At 41.8% G+C, this 17,666-nt stretch overlaps 1 protein-coding gene across 4 annotated transcripts in view; it reads right to left on the bottom strand.

Annotated features, from left to right (window-relative positions):
* Positions 1 to 17,666, bottom strand: part of LOC307096443 (gamma-taxilin-like) — a 108,136-nt gene that overhangs the window by 73,327 nt on the left and 17,143 nt on the right. For all 4 annotated transcript variants that reach the window (XM_079766055.1, XM_079766058.1, XM_079766056.1 and 1 more), the window contains 2 exons: positions 12,354 to 12,657; positions 10,601 to 10,692 (listed from right to left, as the gene is read on the bottom strand). In XM_079766055.1, the coding sequence (XP_079622181.1) occupies positions 10,601 to 10,692; positions 12,354 to 12,642 (381 nt within the window). In that variant the 5' untranslated portion in view covers positions 12,643 to 12,657. The remainder of the gene's footprint in view (positions 1 to 10,600; positions 10,693 to 12,353; positions 12,658 to 17,666) is intronic.

Below are 17,666 nucleotides of genomic sequence, written 5' to 3'. Positions count from 1 at the left end.
ATGAAGTCTCATGTGTTTTTATTTCTTTTGTCTTTTAAAGATAATGTCCAAAAATTCAAGCCCCAAACCATGTCAAGAAGCTTACCACCTATGTTTTCTTCCAGAAGTTTTATGGGTTCAGATCTTATATTCAAATTTCTAATCCATTTTAAATTCCTTTCTGTGTGCAGTATAATACAATAATCTGATTTCATTATTTTGCCTGTGAAGTCCAATTTTTCCAAAAATAATTATTAAAGAGACTATCCGTTTCCCTTTATACATTCTTGGTTGTCATATCTCTCAATCATGTATGCATGGGTTTCTGAGCCCGTTTTGTTCTGATCATCTATGTGTATGTTTTTATGCCAATTCTACACTGCTTTGTAATAAATATAGTTTGAAATCAGGGAATGGAATGCCTTTAGCTCTGGTTTTCTTTTGCAAGACTGCTTTGACTATTTGGGATCTTTTGTGATCCTAAACAAACCTACATTTTAGGTATGTTTGTTCAATACCTATGAAAAATACCTTTGGAAGTTTTGCAATAAAATTGAAGTTTGCGTTAGGTAGTAGGGACATTTTAGCAATATTAAGTCTTCCATCCATGAAAACAAATACCTCTCCACTTATTTGTGTCTTATTCCATTATTTTTTATCAATGTTGCATAATTTTCAATGTGCAGGTGTTTCAACCCTTTGGTTAAATTTATTTCTAAACATTTACTGTTCTCTTTCTCACATCCTTTGCAGTTTGATGACTTTCTTTAGTGGTATAGATTCCATCTTTTTTCTATCTCATTCTCTTTTACTACGGACCTGGTGCACGAAATGCGTGCACTGGGGGAAGGAGGATGTCCCTCAATACGGCCTGCATCCTATTGCAGTCTGGGAGCCCTCACTCCTTACTGCCTGCCTGCTGCTCCTTAACCACTTAGCTCACTGCTCCTTAGAGCTGCTGCAGAGTGGTGCTCCCCATGTGGTAGTGCACTCACCACCAGGGGCAGCTGCTGCATTGAGCGTCTGTCCCTTGGTGGTCAGTGCACATCATAGTGACCAGTTGTTCCGCCATTCCATCAATTTGCATATTAGACTTTTATTATATAGGATGTATCTGCTACAGATTTGAGTATAGGTATTATGTGCCTTACATGTAAAATCTACGTTTACAATAGTCTATTATAATTGGATAAGTTACAATGCACTTTAAAGCTCTACATTTTTTCTCCCCACCACGTTCTGTTTTTAATGTCACATTTTAGTATCTTTTGTGTGTCACTTAATTATTGTAGTTATTTTTAGTACCTTTGTCTTTTAAGCTTCACACTACATTTATAAGTAATCAAGACATTGTCTTTCATTAATATTTACCTTTATTGACATTTATAATTTCACATTTCTTGGTAAATAATGAGCATGTAATTTCTTTTCAGTACCTTTAATATACCTTGAAGGATGGTTTAGTGGTAATGAACTTCCTTACTTTTTGTTTCAAAAATTGTTTATCTTGCCATTTTTGAGTGGTAACTTTGCCAGTAAAATATTCTTGTTTAGAAGTTTGTTTATTCAGCACTGATTATATCAGTGCTTCCTTCTGGACTACAAAGTTTCAGATAAAATGCCTGCTGATAGTGCAACAGGATTCCTTTGTCCCTTATTTTTCACTTACAGCTTACTTATTTGCTCTTTAATTTTTATGTTTTAAGTACAATGTGTCTTACTGTGGGTTTCTTTGTGTTCTCTTTAGAACTCTGTGCTCCCTGGATCTGGATGTCAGTTTCCCCAGGATAGAGAACTTTTCGGCTATTTTTCTTCAAATAAAGTTTCTACTTTATCTTTCTTAACTCTTTTTATGTTCCCCCTAAAATGCTAATGATGATGTCCTTTGTTTCTTAAACTACCCTCAGTATTTTTACTCATTTTATTTATTTGCTGCTGCTACTGGGTAATTTGCACTGCACTGTCTTCCTCATGTTCACTGATCCTTACAGCAGTTTTCAGTACCATTATTTGTAGTCTTCACTTCTCTAACTTCAATTGGTACTTGGTTATATTTTCATCTTTGTTGAAGTTCTCACTGTGTTCACCATTCTTCTCCTGAGTTCAGTGGGCTTCTTTATGATCATTACTTTGAAATCTTTATTAGGTAAATTACTTATCTCCATTTTATTAAGGTTTTATCCAGGTGTGTTTTTTTTATTCTTTTTCCTGAGATTTTATCCTGTTCTTTCCTTTGGGATACATTCCTTTGTTTCTTCATTTTGTTGACACTCTCTATATTTTTGTATGAAAGAAAAAATAGCCTCCTGTCACAATCTTGAAGGAGTGGCCTCATCTACATGAACCCATTGTTCTACTTTGCCCTAGTTCTTGCTTATCTCTTGAAACTTTGTGACTATCCAAGCAGCCTACTTTATTTTTAATAGCTCCCTGTTTTAAGGATGTGTCAACACCCCAGTCTCTCAAAGAGTGAATGAGGAGAATCATAGTCAGCACCTAGAAGATGCCAGATCCTCAGCCAACCACTTTTGAAGTTGCAAATATGTAAAGTTCTATGCCTTGAGAGCACATGCCTTATCAGAAGCCTGCTCCTCAGGCAAAAATTCTTAGACAACTAAGTAGACATCTTTTGCAGAAGGACCTGTATGTTTCTGTCTGATACCTGTACAATACTCTGGGGTAATGGTAGTCTGCCAAGAACTGTCTCTGTTTGTTACAGTCCCATGGGAAGCACAAATGCAAGTAACCTGATTTCTAAAGCCAGACAGTAAGTGTGTCCCCAAAGCAGCAGCCACAAAAACCAAGATATCAGACATGTGTTAAAGCTCCCCTTCCAGGGATATTGGCACTGTGGATCGTAACTCAGGAAAAATACAAAGATGATACCTGCTTAGGAAAAATAAATAAATAAAAAGATGTCTCCCACCTACTTTACCAAGACTTTAGCAAGACATAGGGAAAGCACAAAAATGGCACCTACTAATGAAGGGTAAAGATGATACCACACAAATACACAAAACTAAAGTTAAAAGACAAAAAAGGCACCAGAGAGCTTTATCAAAGTAGTGGGAGAGTGCAAAAATAATACCCATGAATGCCTCCATCCATGAAAAGTATCCTGACAGGATCTTGATCTTAAGATTAGGCCCATGGAGGACAGGAAGATGGCGGCCAGCAGGATGGCAGTAAGGATGAGAGAGTGAGTGAGTGAGTGAGTGAGTGAGCAAAAGGGGAGTGTGTGGACATATATGGTGTATGGTGTGTGTGTGTGTGTGTGTGTGTGTGTGTGTGTGTGTGGCAAATAGACCCTGCAGGACTTTCAGGGACTGGTGGACCAGACTATCCTAGACTGAGAGCCCCTGATACCGCTGCAATCTTTCGCAGGGAGGCCACCTCTGACAGAAACCACACCATCTTGAAAGGGAGAGCTGCTGTGAGCAGGAACCCAGCCTCACCACCACCAAGACTGGCCTCAAACACCATCCTGGACTCTACAGGCACTTGGCCAAAGGCATGTTACCTCAGCATGTTACCAAAGTCGCAGACCTATGGACATTGGGACTCCAGCCTCTCTGGATGTGGCCTCATATTAGTTTCAGAGTATGGCCCCATCCTGTCAGCCGCTATGTCGTTCCTGGGCACTGCACATGCTGCCTGTGAGTCTCAAACTACGTTACCCACGCACCAATCCCCTGGCATCACCCAGTCCCTGAGCCTCCTGCAGGTGAGCCTCTGACAGCACCCCCTCTACCCACTAAGCATTCAGCATGAGCCGTGGCCAAGTCTTGCAGGCAAGCTTCTGACTGTGTTTCTTGCCCACCAAGCCCACGGCATAGCCCTGGCCCCACGTGTACGACCAGCGAGCCTGGGACTGTGTCCTCTGCCATTCAAGACCACAGCATCAGCCCCAACACTGTGTTTCCCGCAGGCGAACTTCTAACTGCATTACCTGCCCACCAATCCCACAGCATCGGCCACAGCCATGTGCATCACACAGGTAAACCTCTGACTGCATTCCCTGCCCGTCAAGCCAGCCTTGTTGGACCCAGACCTGCACATCATGCAGGCAAGCCTCTGACTGAACTCCTTGCCTGTCAAGTCGACAGGATTGACCCGGCCCTGCATGTCCCACAGGAGAGCCTGCGAAGCACCTCCTGCTTGCCAAGACCACAGATTCGTACAAGAAGAGCAGCAAGGATTAGAGAATCTTTTGAAGACATAATGACAGAAATCTTCCCTGATTTGGGGAAGAAAAGGCACACAAACACAGAGGGTCCCAAACAAGATGAACACAAAAAGGCCCACACCGAGACATGTCCTAATTACAATGGCAAATGTTAATGACAGACTCTTAAGGACTGCAAAAGGGAAAAAGAGTTACCTACACAGGAACTCCCAGTAGATTATCAAATGATTTCCCAACAGAAACACATCAGGCCAGAAGGGAATGGAAGAAAGTATATAAAGTGATGCAAAGCAAAGGACTGAATCCAAGAAAACTCTAACCAGCAAGGTTATCATTCAAAATTGAAGGGGAAATCAGGAGCTTCTTTGCAGACAAAAAAAAAGGCTAAGGGAGTTTATCACTACCAAGTTAGCAATACAGAAATGCTAAAGGGACTGTTGTAAAAAAAAAAAAAAAGAAAGAAATAGAAAGGGAAGAAGAATCACAGGCACATAGAATAAAAATGGCTACAAACAAGTATCTATCAATAATAACCTTAAACGTAAATGGACTACATTCTCCAATCTAAAGACATCGAGTAGCTGAATGGATAAGAAAACATGACTCATATACTCTACTAGAGGCCTGGTGCACGAAATTCATGCACAGGGATGTGTATCCCTCAGCCCAGCCTGCACCCTCTCCAATCTGGGATCTCTCTCACAATCCAGGACTGCTGGCTCCCAACTTCTCGCCTGCCTGCCTTCCTGATTGCCCCTAACCGCTTCTGCCTGCCAGACAGATCACCCACTAACCACTCCCCTGTCAGCCCGATTGATGCCTAACTGCTCCCCCGCCAGCCTGATTGCCCCTAACTGCCCTCCTCTGTAGGCCTGGTCACCCCTAACTGCCCTCCCCTATAGGCCTGGTCCCTGCCAACTGCTCTCCCTTGCAGGCCTGGGTCCCCCCACAACTGCCCTTCCCTGCAGGCCCGGTCGCCTCCAACTTCCCTCCTCTGCCAGCCTGGTCCCCCTAATTGCCCTCCCCTGCAAGCTTGATCACCCGCAACTGCCCTCCCTTACAGGCCTGGTCCCTCCCAACTGCCCTCCCCTGCTGGCCCACAACTGCCCTCCCGTGCAGGCCTGGTCCCTCCCAACTGTCCTCCCCTGCTGACCATCTTGTGTCCACATGGGGGCAGCCATCTTGTGTTGGAGTGATGGTCAATTAGCATATTACTCTTTTATTAGATAGGATAGAGGCCTGATGCACGGGTGGGGGCCGGCTGGTTTTCCCTGAAGGGTGTCCCGGATCAGGGTGGGGGTTCCCTTGGGGCATGGGGCAGCCTTGGCGAGGGGCCTGTGGTGGTTTGCAGGCTGGCCATGCCCCCCAGCGACCCAAGCGGAGGCCCTGGTATCTGGGATTTATTTATCTTTTATAATTGAAACTTTGTAGCCTTGAGCGGAGGCCAGGGCCGGCCAGGAAGCTTGGCTTCCTCCATTGCCGGGGCAACCCAAGCCTCCTGCTCTCTCCAGCTTTGTGGCTGCCACCATTTTTGTTGGGATTTATTTATCTTCTATAATTGAAACTTTGTATCCTTGAGCGGAGGCGAGGGCCAGCCAGAGCAGATGGGAAGCTTGGCTTCCTCCATTGCCAGGGAAACCCAAGCCTCCTGTTCGCTCCGTGTCTGCAGCCATCTTGGTTGAGTTAATTTGCATACTCACTCCTGATTGGCTGGTGGGCATGGTTTGTGGGCATAGCAGAGGTATGGTCAATTTGCATGTTTCTCTTTTATTAGTGTAGATATGCTGTCTACAGGAGACCCACCTCAGAACAAAGGACTCACACAGACTGAATGGGAAGGGATGGAAAAGTATCTTTCAGGAAAATGGAAATGAAAAAACAACAACAAAAAAAACAGGTAGCAATACTTATATCTGACAAAAAGACCTCAAAGTGAAGGCCATAACAAGAGATTAGGAGGGCCACTTCATAATACTAAAGGGTTCGATACAACAAGAGGATATAACTCTGATAAACATATATGCACACAATGCAGGAGCACCCAAATACATAACAAAACTCCTGGAAGATATCAAGGGAGAGATCGACAACAATACAATCATAGTAGGGGACTTTAATACACCAATGACATCACTCGATAAATCCTCTAGACAAAAAATCAGCAAAGACACAGCAATACTAAATGACTCACTAGATCAGATGGACTTAATTGATATCTTCAGAACATTTCACCCCAAAGCTACAAAATATACATTCTTCTCAAGTGCAAATGGGACATTTTCAAATACAGACCACATATTGGGACACAAGCAAAAACTCTCCAAATTCAAGATGATTGAAATCATATCAAGCATCTTCTCAGTCACAATAGCATAATCTATCTAATAATCTATCTAATAAAAGAGTAATATGCAAATTGACCATCACTCCAACACACAAAATGGCTGCCCCCATGTGGACACAAGATGGCTGCCACAAGATGGCCAGCATGGGAGGTCAGTTGGGAGGGACCAGGCTTGCAAGGGAAGACAGCTGGGGGCGATCAAGCCTGCAGGGGTGGGAAGTTAGGGGTGACCAGGCTGGCAGAGGAGGGAAGTTGGGGGTGACCAGGCCTGCAGGGAAGGGCAGTTGGGGGTGACCAGGCCTGCAGGGGAGGGTAGTTAAGGTCAAACAGGCTGGCAGGGGAGCAGTTAGATATCAATCAGGCTGACAGGGGAGTGGTTAGGGGGTGATCTGTCTGGCAGGCAGAAGCGGTTAGGGGCAATCAGGAAGGCAGGCAGGCGAGCAGTTGGGAGCCAGCAATCCTGGATTGTGATAGGAATGTCCGACTGCCCATTTAGGCCTGATACCAGGATCAGACCTAAACAGGTAGTCGGACATCCCTTGAGGGGTCCCAGATTGGAGAAGATGCAGACTGGGCTGAGGAACACACACCCGTGCACGAATTTCGTGCACCGGGCCTCTAGTCACCCCCAACTGCCCTCCCCCCCCGCCCCCGCCAGCCTGGTCGTCCCTCACTGCCCCCCTGCCAGCCTGGTTACCCCTTACTGCCTCCCCTGCTGGCCTGGTTGCCCCTCACTGCCCCCCGCCCCCCCCCCCGCCAACAGCCTGGTCGCCCCACGCAGCCTGCTACTCGGTCGTTTGGTCGCCCCTCACTAACTGCCCTGTCGGCCTAGTCGCCCCACACAGCCTGTTCGGTAGTCCGTTTGGTTGTGATGGTCGCTTAGGCTTTTATATATATAGACTAGTGGCCCAGTGCATGAAATTTGTTCATGGGGTGGAGAGTGGGGGGCTGGGAGGGGTTGTCCCTCAGCCCAGCTTGCACCCTCTCCAATCTAGGACCACTTGGGGAATGTCTGCCTGCTGGCTCATAAGCACTCACCTGCCTGCCTGCCTGATCACCCCTAACCACTCTGCCTGCTGGCCTTCTCACCCCCAACTGCCCACCCCGCCAGCCTTCTCACCTCCAATTGCCCCCCTTTCCAGCCTGATCGCCACCAACTTACCCCACTACAGACCTGCTTGCCCAACTTACTCCCCGTTGGCCTGCTCGCCCCCAACTGCCACACCTGCCATCCTGCTTGCCCCCAACTGTCCCCCCTGCCAGACTGCTCACCCCCAACTGCCCTCCCCTCCTGGCCTGATCGCCCCTAACAGCCTCTGCCTCAGCCCTGCCACCATGGCTTTGTCCGGAAGGATGTCCAGAGGGTCTCTCAGTCTAATTAGCATATAACCTTTTATTAGTATAGATTAGAGCTGGTGCACAAAATTTGTGCGGGGGGGTGGGGAGACCTCAGTCCAGCCTGCATCCTCTTCAATCTGGGACCCCTCGGGGATCCCTGTGGGATCGGGCCTAAACCGGCAGTCAGACATCCCTCTCACAATCCAGTACCACTGGCTCCGAACTGCTCACCTGCCTGCCTGATCACCCCTAACATCCTCTGCCTGCTGGCCTGATTGCCCCTAACTGCTCCCGCTGCAGGCGGGGCTGCCCCCAATTGCCCCCCCACCCAGGGCCTGGTCACCCCTAACTGCCTCCCCTGCCAACCTGGTCGCCCCTTACTGCCCCCCCACGTGAACTTGCTATGGGGATCGGGCCTGAACCGGCAGTCAGACATACCCCAAGGGGTCTCGGATTAGAGAGGGTACAGGCAGGGCTGACGGGAACCTCCTCCACCCCGCACAAAATTTGTGCACGAGGGTGTAGGGTCCCTCAGCCCATCCTGCACCCTCTCTAATCCGGGATCCCTCTCACAATTTGGAATCACTGGCTCCTAACCACTCACCTGCCTGCCTGCCTGCCTGAAGTCCCTAACTGCTCCGTTGCTGTCTTGATGGCTCTAAGTGTTCTCCCCTACTGGCATGATCCCCCTAACTGCCTCACTACTCTCCCCTGCCGGCCTGATCCCCCTAACTGCTCTCCCCTCCTGGCCTGATCCCCTTAACTGTCTAACTACTCCCACCTGCCAACCTGATCCCTCTAACTGTGCCCTCCTGCAGGCCTGATCCCCCTAACTGCTCTCCCCTCGTGGCCTGATCCTCCTAACTGCCTAACTGCTCCCTGCTGCCAGCCTGATCCCCCTAACTGCCCTCCCCTGCTGGCCTGATCCCCCTAACTGCCTATCTGCTCTCTCCCTGGCATGATCGCCCTAACTAGCTAACTGTTCTCCCCTCCTTTTAAGAGGTGTTCCTCATTTACTACAGTCTTTTGGATGTCCTAGATAAGAACCTTCACTGGTTTTCAAAGCCCAATATTTTGGATATATAAGACAGTTTCCATTGAAATAGTCACATGATGAAAAGTCAAATGGGCAGTGATAAAAAATAAAAGATAAAGGGACGAAGGAGTTCAATTTAGGTAGAAAAGTATCAGAATAAAAGGCTAACTAGTAGACTGGTAATATGGCAGATCCAGCCAGCCATGAAAGGGGCATCCCATAAAACTGGTGTGCTTGATGTGAGATACAAACCCTTTTCTCCTCAAGGAGAAGCTCCAAGTTTGTGAATTCCCTCTCAAAGTGGATTACTACTATGGGGCGGGGTCTATCTGTCTTTCTGATCTCCATGTGTCTCGTTTTTTTGACAGGGATATACTCCCAAGGTAGTATACTCAGATACATATCCTAACTATTGTTTTATGGAAAGTTTTAAAACATTTTTTAAACCAAAGTACATGTACCTCTTATTATTCCCAAGAATTACTGCTCTGCATAGGCATAAAACTAAACCAAAAATAAGCTATCATGTATCACTTCCTAAAACAAATTCAATAATTCTTACCATATACTCTCCCTCATGCCCTACAAAATTGTAAATAAATAAATGAAACACCACTTGATTGCTGAACCTGCTTGTCTAAGCCCTGGAACAGCAGGTTAGGCCATCACCTGGGAACTTCTTAGAATGCAGTATCTTAGCCATCTCCTCCAACCCACCTCATATCACTTTAATCTTTTTACACATATTGCATCAGAATATGCAATTTGACAAGATACCCAAGTGACCTGCATAAGTTTGAAAAGGACTGTCCTGGACCACTGTGCTAACTCTATTCTTTCTCCCCTAATCCTTTTATAGCTGGCTGCATCTGTTACATCACCAAGTCCACTACTTAATCTATTCTGCTACTTTTTCTACCTAATTTTCACTCCTTTATTCATCTTCCTTTTTTTCCTTCCTTTTTTTTTTTTTTAATTTATTTCCATCTCTTTTAAAATTGCTCTTTTGATTTTCATCATCTGGCTATTCCAGTATAGCAGAAATTTTCAATCTTTTTCATCTAATGGCACATATAAACTAGTTACATTCTGCAGCACACCAAATAACCTGACCAAAAAATAGATATAAGTCTAATTCACACTTTTTAAGAGTAAAAAGTTTGCAAGAGGCTCTTATGTTGGTTGTCATTTGTTCCCAGTCTAGGGGAAAAAAGGTCAGTGAGCTGACTAAATTAGTCTGGTATTGCATGTCTTAAAAATTTCTGAGGCACACTAATGTGCCTACAGCAGCACACTCATTGAAAACTGGCATGCTAGACTATTTCATAGAACTCACAATCAATCAAAATGGTTTAAAACTTTCACCTCTAATATACAGTCATGTACTGAATTTCTGAATTTAAATACAGAACATATTCATTCCCAACAGAGAGGCATGTAAACATACAAATGAAAATGCTGACCTAGAAATGTTTGAGGCTGATTGAGTTTTAGGAGATCTATTTCACATCTCAAAAGCATTACAATGTTTCAACATATCCTATCATAAACCAAGGCCATACAACCAACTTAAGTTCTAAGAAATTAGAGTCTTCCTTAACACTGTAATAGAATATAAATTACATTTAAAGCTATATCAAAATTATACATTAAAAGTTTATCAAGCAGATGTACATTTTGACATATTTTACATGGGCTTTGCTCCCTTAATACTCACAAGATCAGCGTATTTCTTACAGAGAGCTGCCAGCTTCTCCTCTGGAGTTGAGAGAGTATTTAAGGCTTGCATCAATAATAATACTTCTTTTCCTAATAATTTAACAAGATAAAAGAAGAAAAGTACCAGAAGATAAAATTAATACAACCTGTAAATTCCAAATAAAATTTATGTTCAGACACTGAGAATATAATTTAAGGCAATATAATTAGGTATAGAGATTCACCTGCTAAATTACAAACTACTTTCAAATTGTGATTGAGTAGCCCCACATCCAAATTTCTTCACTCATCCTCTAACGCTGGTAGATATTGGCTAACTGGCACTTAAACAGTAGTAATACTTATTAAAAGTTTAAAAACACTAGCCAAATCACTGATTCCAAGTTAAGATATTTTCCTTAAAGATGAGAATGTTTTTAAGAACATCCTCCTATCAGGAACAAATATACAAGAAAGTTCAAAAAGCAAGCACACACTGCCTGTATGTAAAATGCACATAATCCATTATTAACATTTTTCCTGAGTTGTGTTTTCTGATGATTTACTAAGCATAATCTTAGTATTAACCAAGTATAGTGCCAAAAAAAGAAAGACAAATTAGCTCATCCCTTGAGAAAAGAGTTTTAAATAGTACTTCAAAAACTTTGGTGGGGATAAAAAGGGGGCTGAAATAAGTGTGAGAAAGTAAACAATAAAAGTTTTATTTCTTGATCTGGGGGTAGGAACTCTTTTTTTCCTAAAGTGTTGACTCTTGTACGTAAAATATTTTTCTTTTTATTAATCTGAAGAGAACTCTGATATGTGGTATACTTTATAGACTTCTATGGATATGGAAAGGAAGAACAGAGTGACTTCAAAATGAGTAATTTCCTACACATATAAAATTTTAGCACTAAAACCTTTTCTTATTCAAGTCCAAATAGAAAGAGGAATATAATTACTAAATGTATAATTAGTAAGAGTAAAAAGTAATTTAAAATTTTCTGTAGGTTTTACGATCCATTTAAAACTAAAAAAATTTAACCTGAAACTGTATTTTACAAACACTATTGGGGCTATTATTTTTGAAAATATTGGTCTTGTTTGCAAGAGATTATACTTTTTATATTCTTGAGAATAGATTAAAGAAAGAAAATTCTGGTTATAATCATGTACAGAAGTCAGTCAAATCAGACAAGGTAACTATTACGTATAAATGGAATACAATATTGAGGGGCAAACAGAATGGCAAAATAAGAATTTCAGATTTTATTCATGACATTTAACATACCACATTCTAATTACTAACTGTCAAACTAATACAGCAGTAGGGAGGAAAAGATACCTTAAAATCCACTCTTATTAATCCACTTTCTAAACAACAGATAACATCATTTTTAAATTTTAGTGAATATCCTTTAAATAAATAAATGAAGCATGTATAGTTTTAACAGCAATTACTGATCAAATAACAAGGCAAATCAAATACCATTTCTGCAAAACTGGCCACCAATATTTTCAGAAGAAATAATTTTTGATTATTCAGAGAGAAATAACCATGGTTCCTACAACTAAGCTTCCCAGTCTGCTTTGTTCACCTCCTGCATGGAATTGTAGCAGACAGGCACACTGACCTGATCAAAGAAAATAGACGTAGTAGCTAAGTAACATCAACCTCAAACCTGGTCATATTCCATAATCAGATGTGCTGTAGAAAATATAAGTAATGAGCTGTGTATAAAAATGTTTAACCACTAAGCAGAGAGTATTACCTAAAGTTCTTTCTTTGTTCTTGTTGCACTCTGAACCTTGTTGACTTTCAGAAGGCTCTATTCCAGCTTTAAGCCCAGGAGGTTTCTCTCTCGACTCTTGCATGCAGTACACTTGGCTCACCAAATTCCTATTTTTTATTATAAAGTCACTGCCTTCATCCTCTTCCAGTGAATGTTTGTTACCTGTGCCACCACAATTTGAGTCATGATGTTGAAGAATATCCTTTGACTGAGAGTTACACAACATGTCTGCTTTTACTCCTGGTCTGCAAATTCTAGATTCTTCCATTGTACCAATCACAAGCTAGAGAGAATAAGGTGGGGCGGGGGAGGGAGGAAGGAAAGAAGGAAAAAGCAGTTAAATATAATTAAGGGGAGAAACCTATGCCATACAGCAAAGTACAGTTTTTTATTTTGTTTGTTCATTTTTACAATGTAGTTTATACGTTGTTCATGTTTACATGCACATGGTATGATCAATAGTATATGTCATCATTTGACAGGGATTTTTCCCCCCCTTTCATAGTTTTTTATAAAACAATAATGTTTCTCTGAATCAAAAAAGAGAAAGAAAGGGAAGGGACTACCATAAAGATGGATTAGAAACCCCAAGGCTCTGTGTCTTCAACAATGAAGTGCTGGCAGGATCTATTAGAATCAACTTCTGAAGAACTCCAGAATCTTCTGAAAACTTACAGCACAAAATAAAAACTTATAGCTCAACAGAAAATAGCCCAACAGAAGACGTAGTGAATAAAAATGTAGAGCTCAATAGAAGGCTTAGTGAATAAAAAAGCAGCTGCTTTTAGTAGGAGAGTCCTGTGCAATTTCAAACTTCCTACCCACCATTCCTCACACCCCAAGGTCAACAACAGTCTAACGACAGCAGCCCACATTTATTTATTAGTGCAGGCTAATAGTGCCAGAGGAAACATTACTTTGAAAACCTTATGGTCTCATCCATAAGGTTTTCTGACTACTTCCTAAGAAACCTGTACATGAATTTGCCTTTATTTCACCCTTGGGAGAGCTGTCCTGGGAAGCTTTTAGATAAACATATACAAGTACTAACTTCAACAATAATCAAAAAGGCTTTTACAGATTACCACAAGACTAATCCATGATCTCAGTCTGGTTTTCAGTCTTGCCTTCAAGCTGTAAAGTGAAGGCTAAGGCATAGAAGTAAACAGCTGACTAAGCATTCTAAACTGCTAAAAAGAAAACATATATTGCTTATACTTTTGGACCAACTCTCCCTCTCTTCACATTCACCAATTTCCCTGTGTACCCTGTATATGTTCTGATGTTAGTCCCCCTCAAGTAGAAAGATGGCTAGGGTTGAAGTCAAGGGTCTGCCCATGCCCAAGAATAGACATGGCTGCTGTGTTGCATACTAGATAGAACTCATTAATTCTCATTGCTCTGGCCTATATTTTTTCTGATAAACTTTTAACAGCTGTGTGATCTGTAATTTAGAAAATTACACAGACTGGCAGATTAAAGACCTCTCTCTTTAGAACCACAACTGGGGAAATAAATCACAGCTCCTAAATAAATTATCTGAGTTATTCACATAGATACCCACACCAAGTGAAATCAAGTCAAAGGTCAAGCCAGTATTACCTAGATTGCTATAATTGCTTGTTGGGTTTCATCACTGTGTTGATCATGGAAAAACGTCCACCATGAGACTGGGAACAAAGTAAGGAATTCTTCATTTTTGACCCAGTTGTCTCCAGATTGGAAAGGGAACAGCACCAAGGGTACTGACTCCACCTTATCCAGGAAGTTTGAGCACATAAAACCTTTGAAACCTTCTCTAGGCTATTGGTCAGGGATACCTGATTGATAACCACCTCAGGTCATAGGGGTTGCTGCTCTACTCCCAGATAATCTGTAGTCTGATAATGGTACACTCTGGCATTTTTATACCCCGCCTCCCCCCACCCCCCAAAAAAATCCCATTTACCAATGAAACAAAACAATTAAGATACTTAGGAATAAAGTTACCCAAGGAGGTAAAAGACCTGTACTCTGAAAACTACAGGAAATTGAAAAAGAGATAAAGGAAGACATAAACAAGTGGAAGAATACACTGTTCATGGATTGGAAGAATCAACATCATTAAAATGGCCAAACTATCCAAAGCTGTCTATAGATTCAATGCAATTCCTATTAAAATATCAATAGCATATTTCACATACCTAGAACAAACACTCCAAAAATTTATATGGAATAAAATATTATCCTGAATAGCTGCAACCATCTTGAGAAAGAAGGACAAAGTAGGAGGAATCACAATACCAGATATCAAGTTACACTACAGTGCCACTGTTCTCTAAAAAGCCTGGTACTGGCACAAGAACTGGCACATCAATCAATGGAACAGAACAGGGAACCCAGAAATTGACCCAAGCCATTATGCTCAACTAATATTTGACAAAGGAGGCAAGAGCATACATTGGAGTCAAGACAGTCTCTTCAATAAATGGTGTTGGGAAAATTGGATAGATACATGCAAAACGATGAAACTAGACCACTGACACAATACACAAAAATAAACTCAAAATGGGTAGAAGATCTAAATGTAAGTCATGAAACCATAAAAATTCTAGAAGAAACCATATGCAGCAAAATCTCAAGACATCTTTCATAGCAATGTTTATAGATACATCTCCTAGGGCCAAGGAAACTAAGAAGAAAAATAAACAAATGGGACATCAAAATAAAAAGCTCGATCACAGCAAAAAGAAACCATCAACAGAAAAAGGGAGCCACTGAATGGGAGAACATAGTTAGCAATGATATATCTGATAAATGGTTAAAATACGAACTATATAAGGAATCCATAAAACTTAACAACAGGAAGACAAATAATCCAATTTAAAAATGGACTAAAGACTTAAATAGACACTTCTCCAATGTGGACATACAGATGGCCAAGAGACATATGAAAAAATGCTCAAGGTCACTAATCATCAGAGAGATGCAAATTAAAACAACAATGAGGTACCATCTCACACCTGTCAGAATGGCTATCATCAACAAAACAAACAACAAGTGCTGTTGAGGATGTGAAGAAAAGGGAACCCTCGTGCACTGCTGGTGGAAATGTAGACTGGTACAGCCACTATGCAAAACAGGATGGAGTTTCTTCAAAAAATTAAAAATGTAACTCCCATTTAACCCACTTCAGTGATCCCACTTCTTGGAATATTTCCTAAGAAATCAGAAACACTATCAGAAATAATACATGCATCCATATGTTCATAGCAGCACAATTTAAAATAGCTAAGATGTGGGAATAGCCTAAGTGCCCAATCCAGCAGATGAGTGGATTAAAAAAACTGTGGTACCCAAGCACACTCTTGAAGTATAAAATGGGGCCTAAAAGATTCAAACCCGAGGTTGTGTCTTATGACAGTGACATAGTCCTTGATCAGAAGAATAATGACAAGTTGTTAAGTACATTGCCCTCAGTCTTCCTGGGGTGGCCCACACAGGTTAAAAGGAAGACATAATGGATCTCTGTAAGGGCAATATGATCTTTCTAGACAAAAGGACTGCTGTGATAGGGAATGAATGAACAAAAGGTGAAGTTACAGTTACTGAAAATAGACACTTGTGGGAGCTAAAAAAAAAAAATTTAGGCACTGGAGAAGTAATATGTTAGACTCAAAGAGTATAAGAAGAAACATTAATCATTCTGTGTCTTTCAAAAGTTCCCCTAAAGTATTGCTCATAAAAATATACCGCTTAATATGGCTCTCCAAAACTGTTGCTAGCCCCTTACATTTAACAAATTACATGACTCTGTCTTCCAGCCAGATTGCCCCTTAACTGGAAAAAGCCCTGGATGCCCCAGCTTCTACACCTTCCAATAAAATGCTTATCAACATCACTGAATGGCTCTCCCACCCTCATTACTCTATTTATTGCCAAGCCATTCCAAAAATAGATAAATGCCATCTAACCTGTGTCATGAGCAGACAGGACATACTGGATTGAGTGGCCCAACATAGAGAAGGATGGGATTCAATTACTCAACTAGAAACCCTAATGATTACAAGTTGGACAGGGAGCCATGCCATAAGGCATTTTAGACATGTATCTATTGAGAACACAGATGTAACTTCAGTTGAGGAACTCCAACAATTATAAACACTTTCTTTCCAGAGGTAGCAGATGTGCCCCTTCTTATATGGAAGTCAAGCATTAACTTGCATGCCTTCAGAAAACACTCTGTCTTCTACCCTAAGAGATGATCACAAAGGATTATCAAGTGTTTAGGCTACACAACCAGTATTCCTGCAGCCCTCAAATAATGTGAATTGCTCTACAAAATAAGATTACCATGAGGAAATGGCCAGAGAGACAAATGACTCCCAAAAATGGCAGGCATTCACCAACAAAAAGTAGAATAGGATCTATCTGCAACTTTAGCTAAAATGGATAGCATTTAGGTCAGTCTCAACTCTATGGCTAGTGTTACTAGTGATGATAAAATTGCCCACTTTCTTCTTGAACACATCTTGCTGTACTTGGATCAACTGGAAATATCAATATGGAGTCTTAAGGGAGAAAGACATCTTGCTTTCTGAGGTAGACTCTGTTTATGAGATTTGTTAAGCTAGTTTGGTCTAGAACTATGAAGATAAAGCTGGCAGCCTATTGATGGGTATCCTATGAACAAATCTGGTTCCAACTTATGTTGGTCAGATTAAACACTGTGGCCTTGAATTGTATACTCTAGGGAAAATTCACCAGGACTCATGACAGTGTTTCTGCTTCTCCTCTGAATACATTCACAGACTGTCTTTGTTTCTGAATAGATATTTCAAAGATGCCCATAGAGTAACAGCTTTGGAAGAAAACAGATTATGTTCTCTACCTTTAAAGCAATGGGCAGGTTTGCTTACTGCCAATATGTTTCTGATTGCCTCTGTAATTAATTACCACAAGCTTAATGGCTTATCTTATTTATCTTACATTCCTTTTGGAAGCTCTAGAGGAGAATCTGTTCTCTTGCATTTTCAAGCTTCTAGAGGTTGCCTGCACTCCTTGACCCCTTTCTTCATCTTCCTAACCACTGGCTCCTAACCACTCACCTGCCTGCCTGCCTGCCTGAAGTCCCTAACTTCTGGTATATGCATTTCATATCCAGAAATGGTGAATCAAGTTTTATGCCTAATTGCCATCTTTTTTGGATCTCATACTTCTCTTCCTCTTTCATTTTTAAGACTCATTGTTATTTCCTTGGTCCACCCAGATAATTCAGGATAACACATCAAAATCCTAGTCTATGCAATCACA

The sequence above is a fragment of the Cnephaeus nilssonii genome (assembly GCF_951640355.1).
Source record: "Cnephaeus nilssonii genome assembly, chromosome: Y".
Classification (NCBI taxonomy): Eukaryota; Metazoa; Chordata; class Mammalia; order Chiroptera; family Vespertilionidae; genus Cnephaeus; species Cnephaeus nilssonii.
Note: the sequence above shows the minus strand (reverse complement) of the source record. Positions and strands in the feature narration are given on the sequence as shown.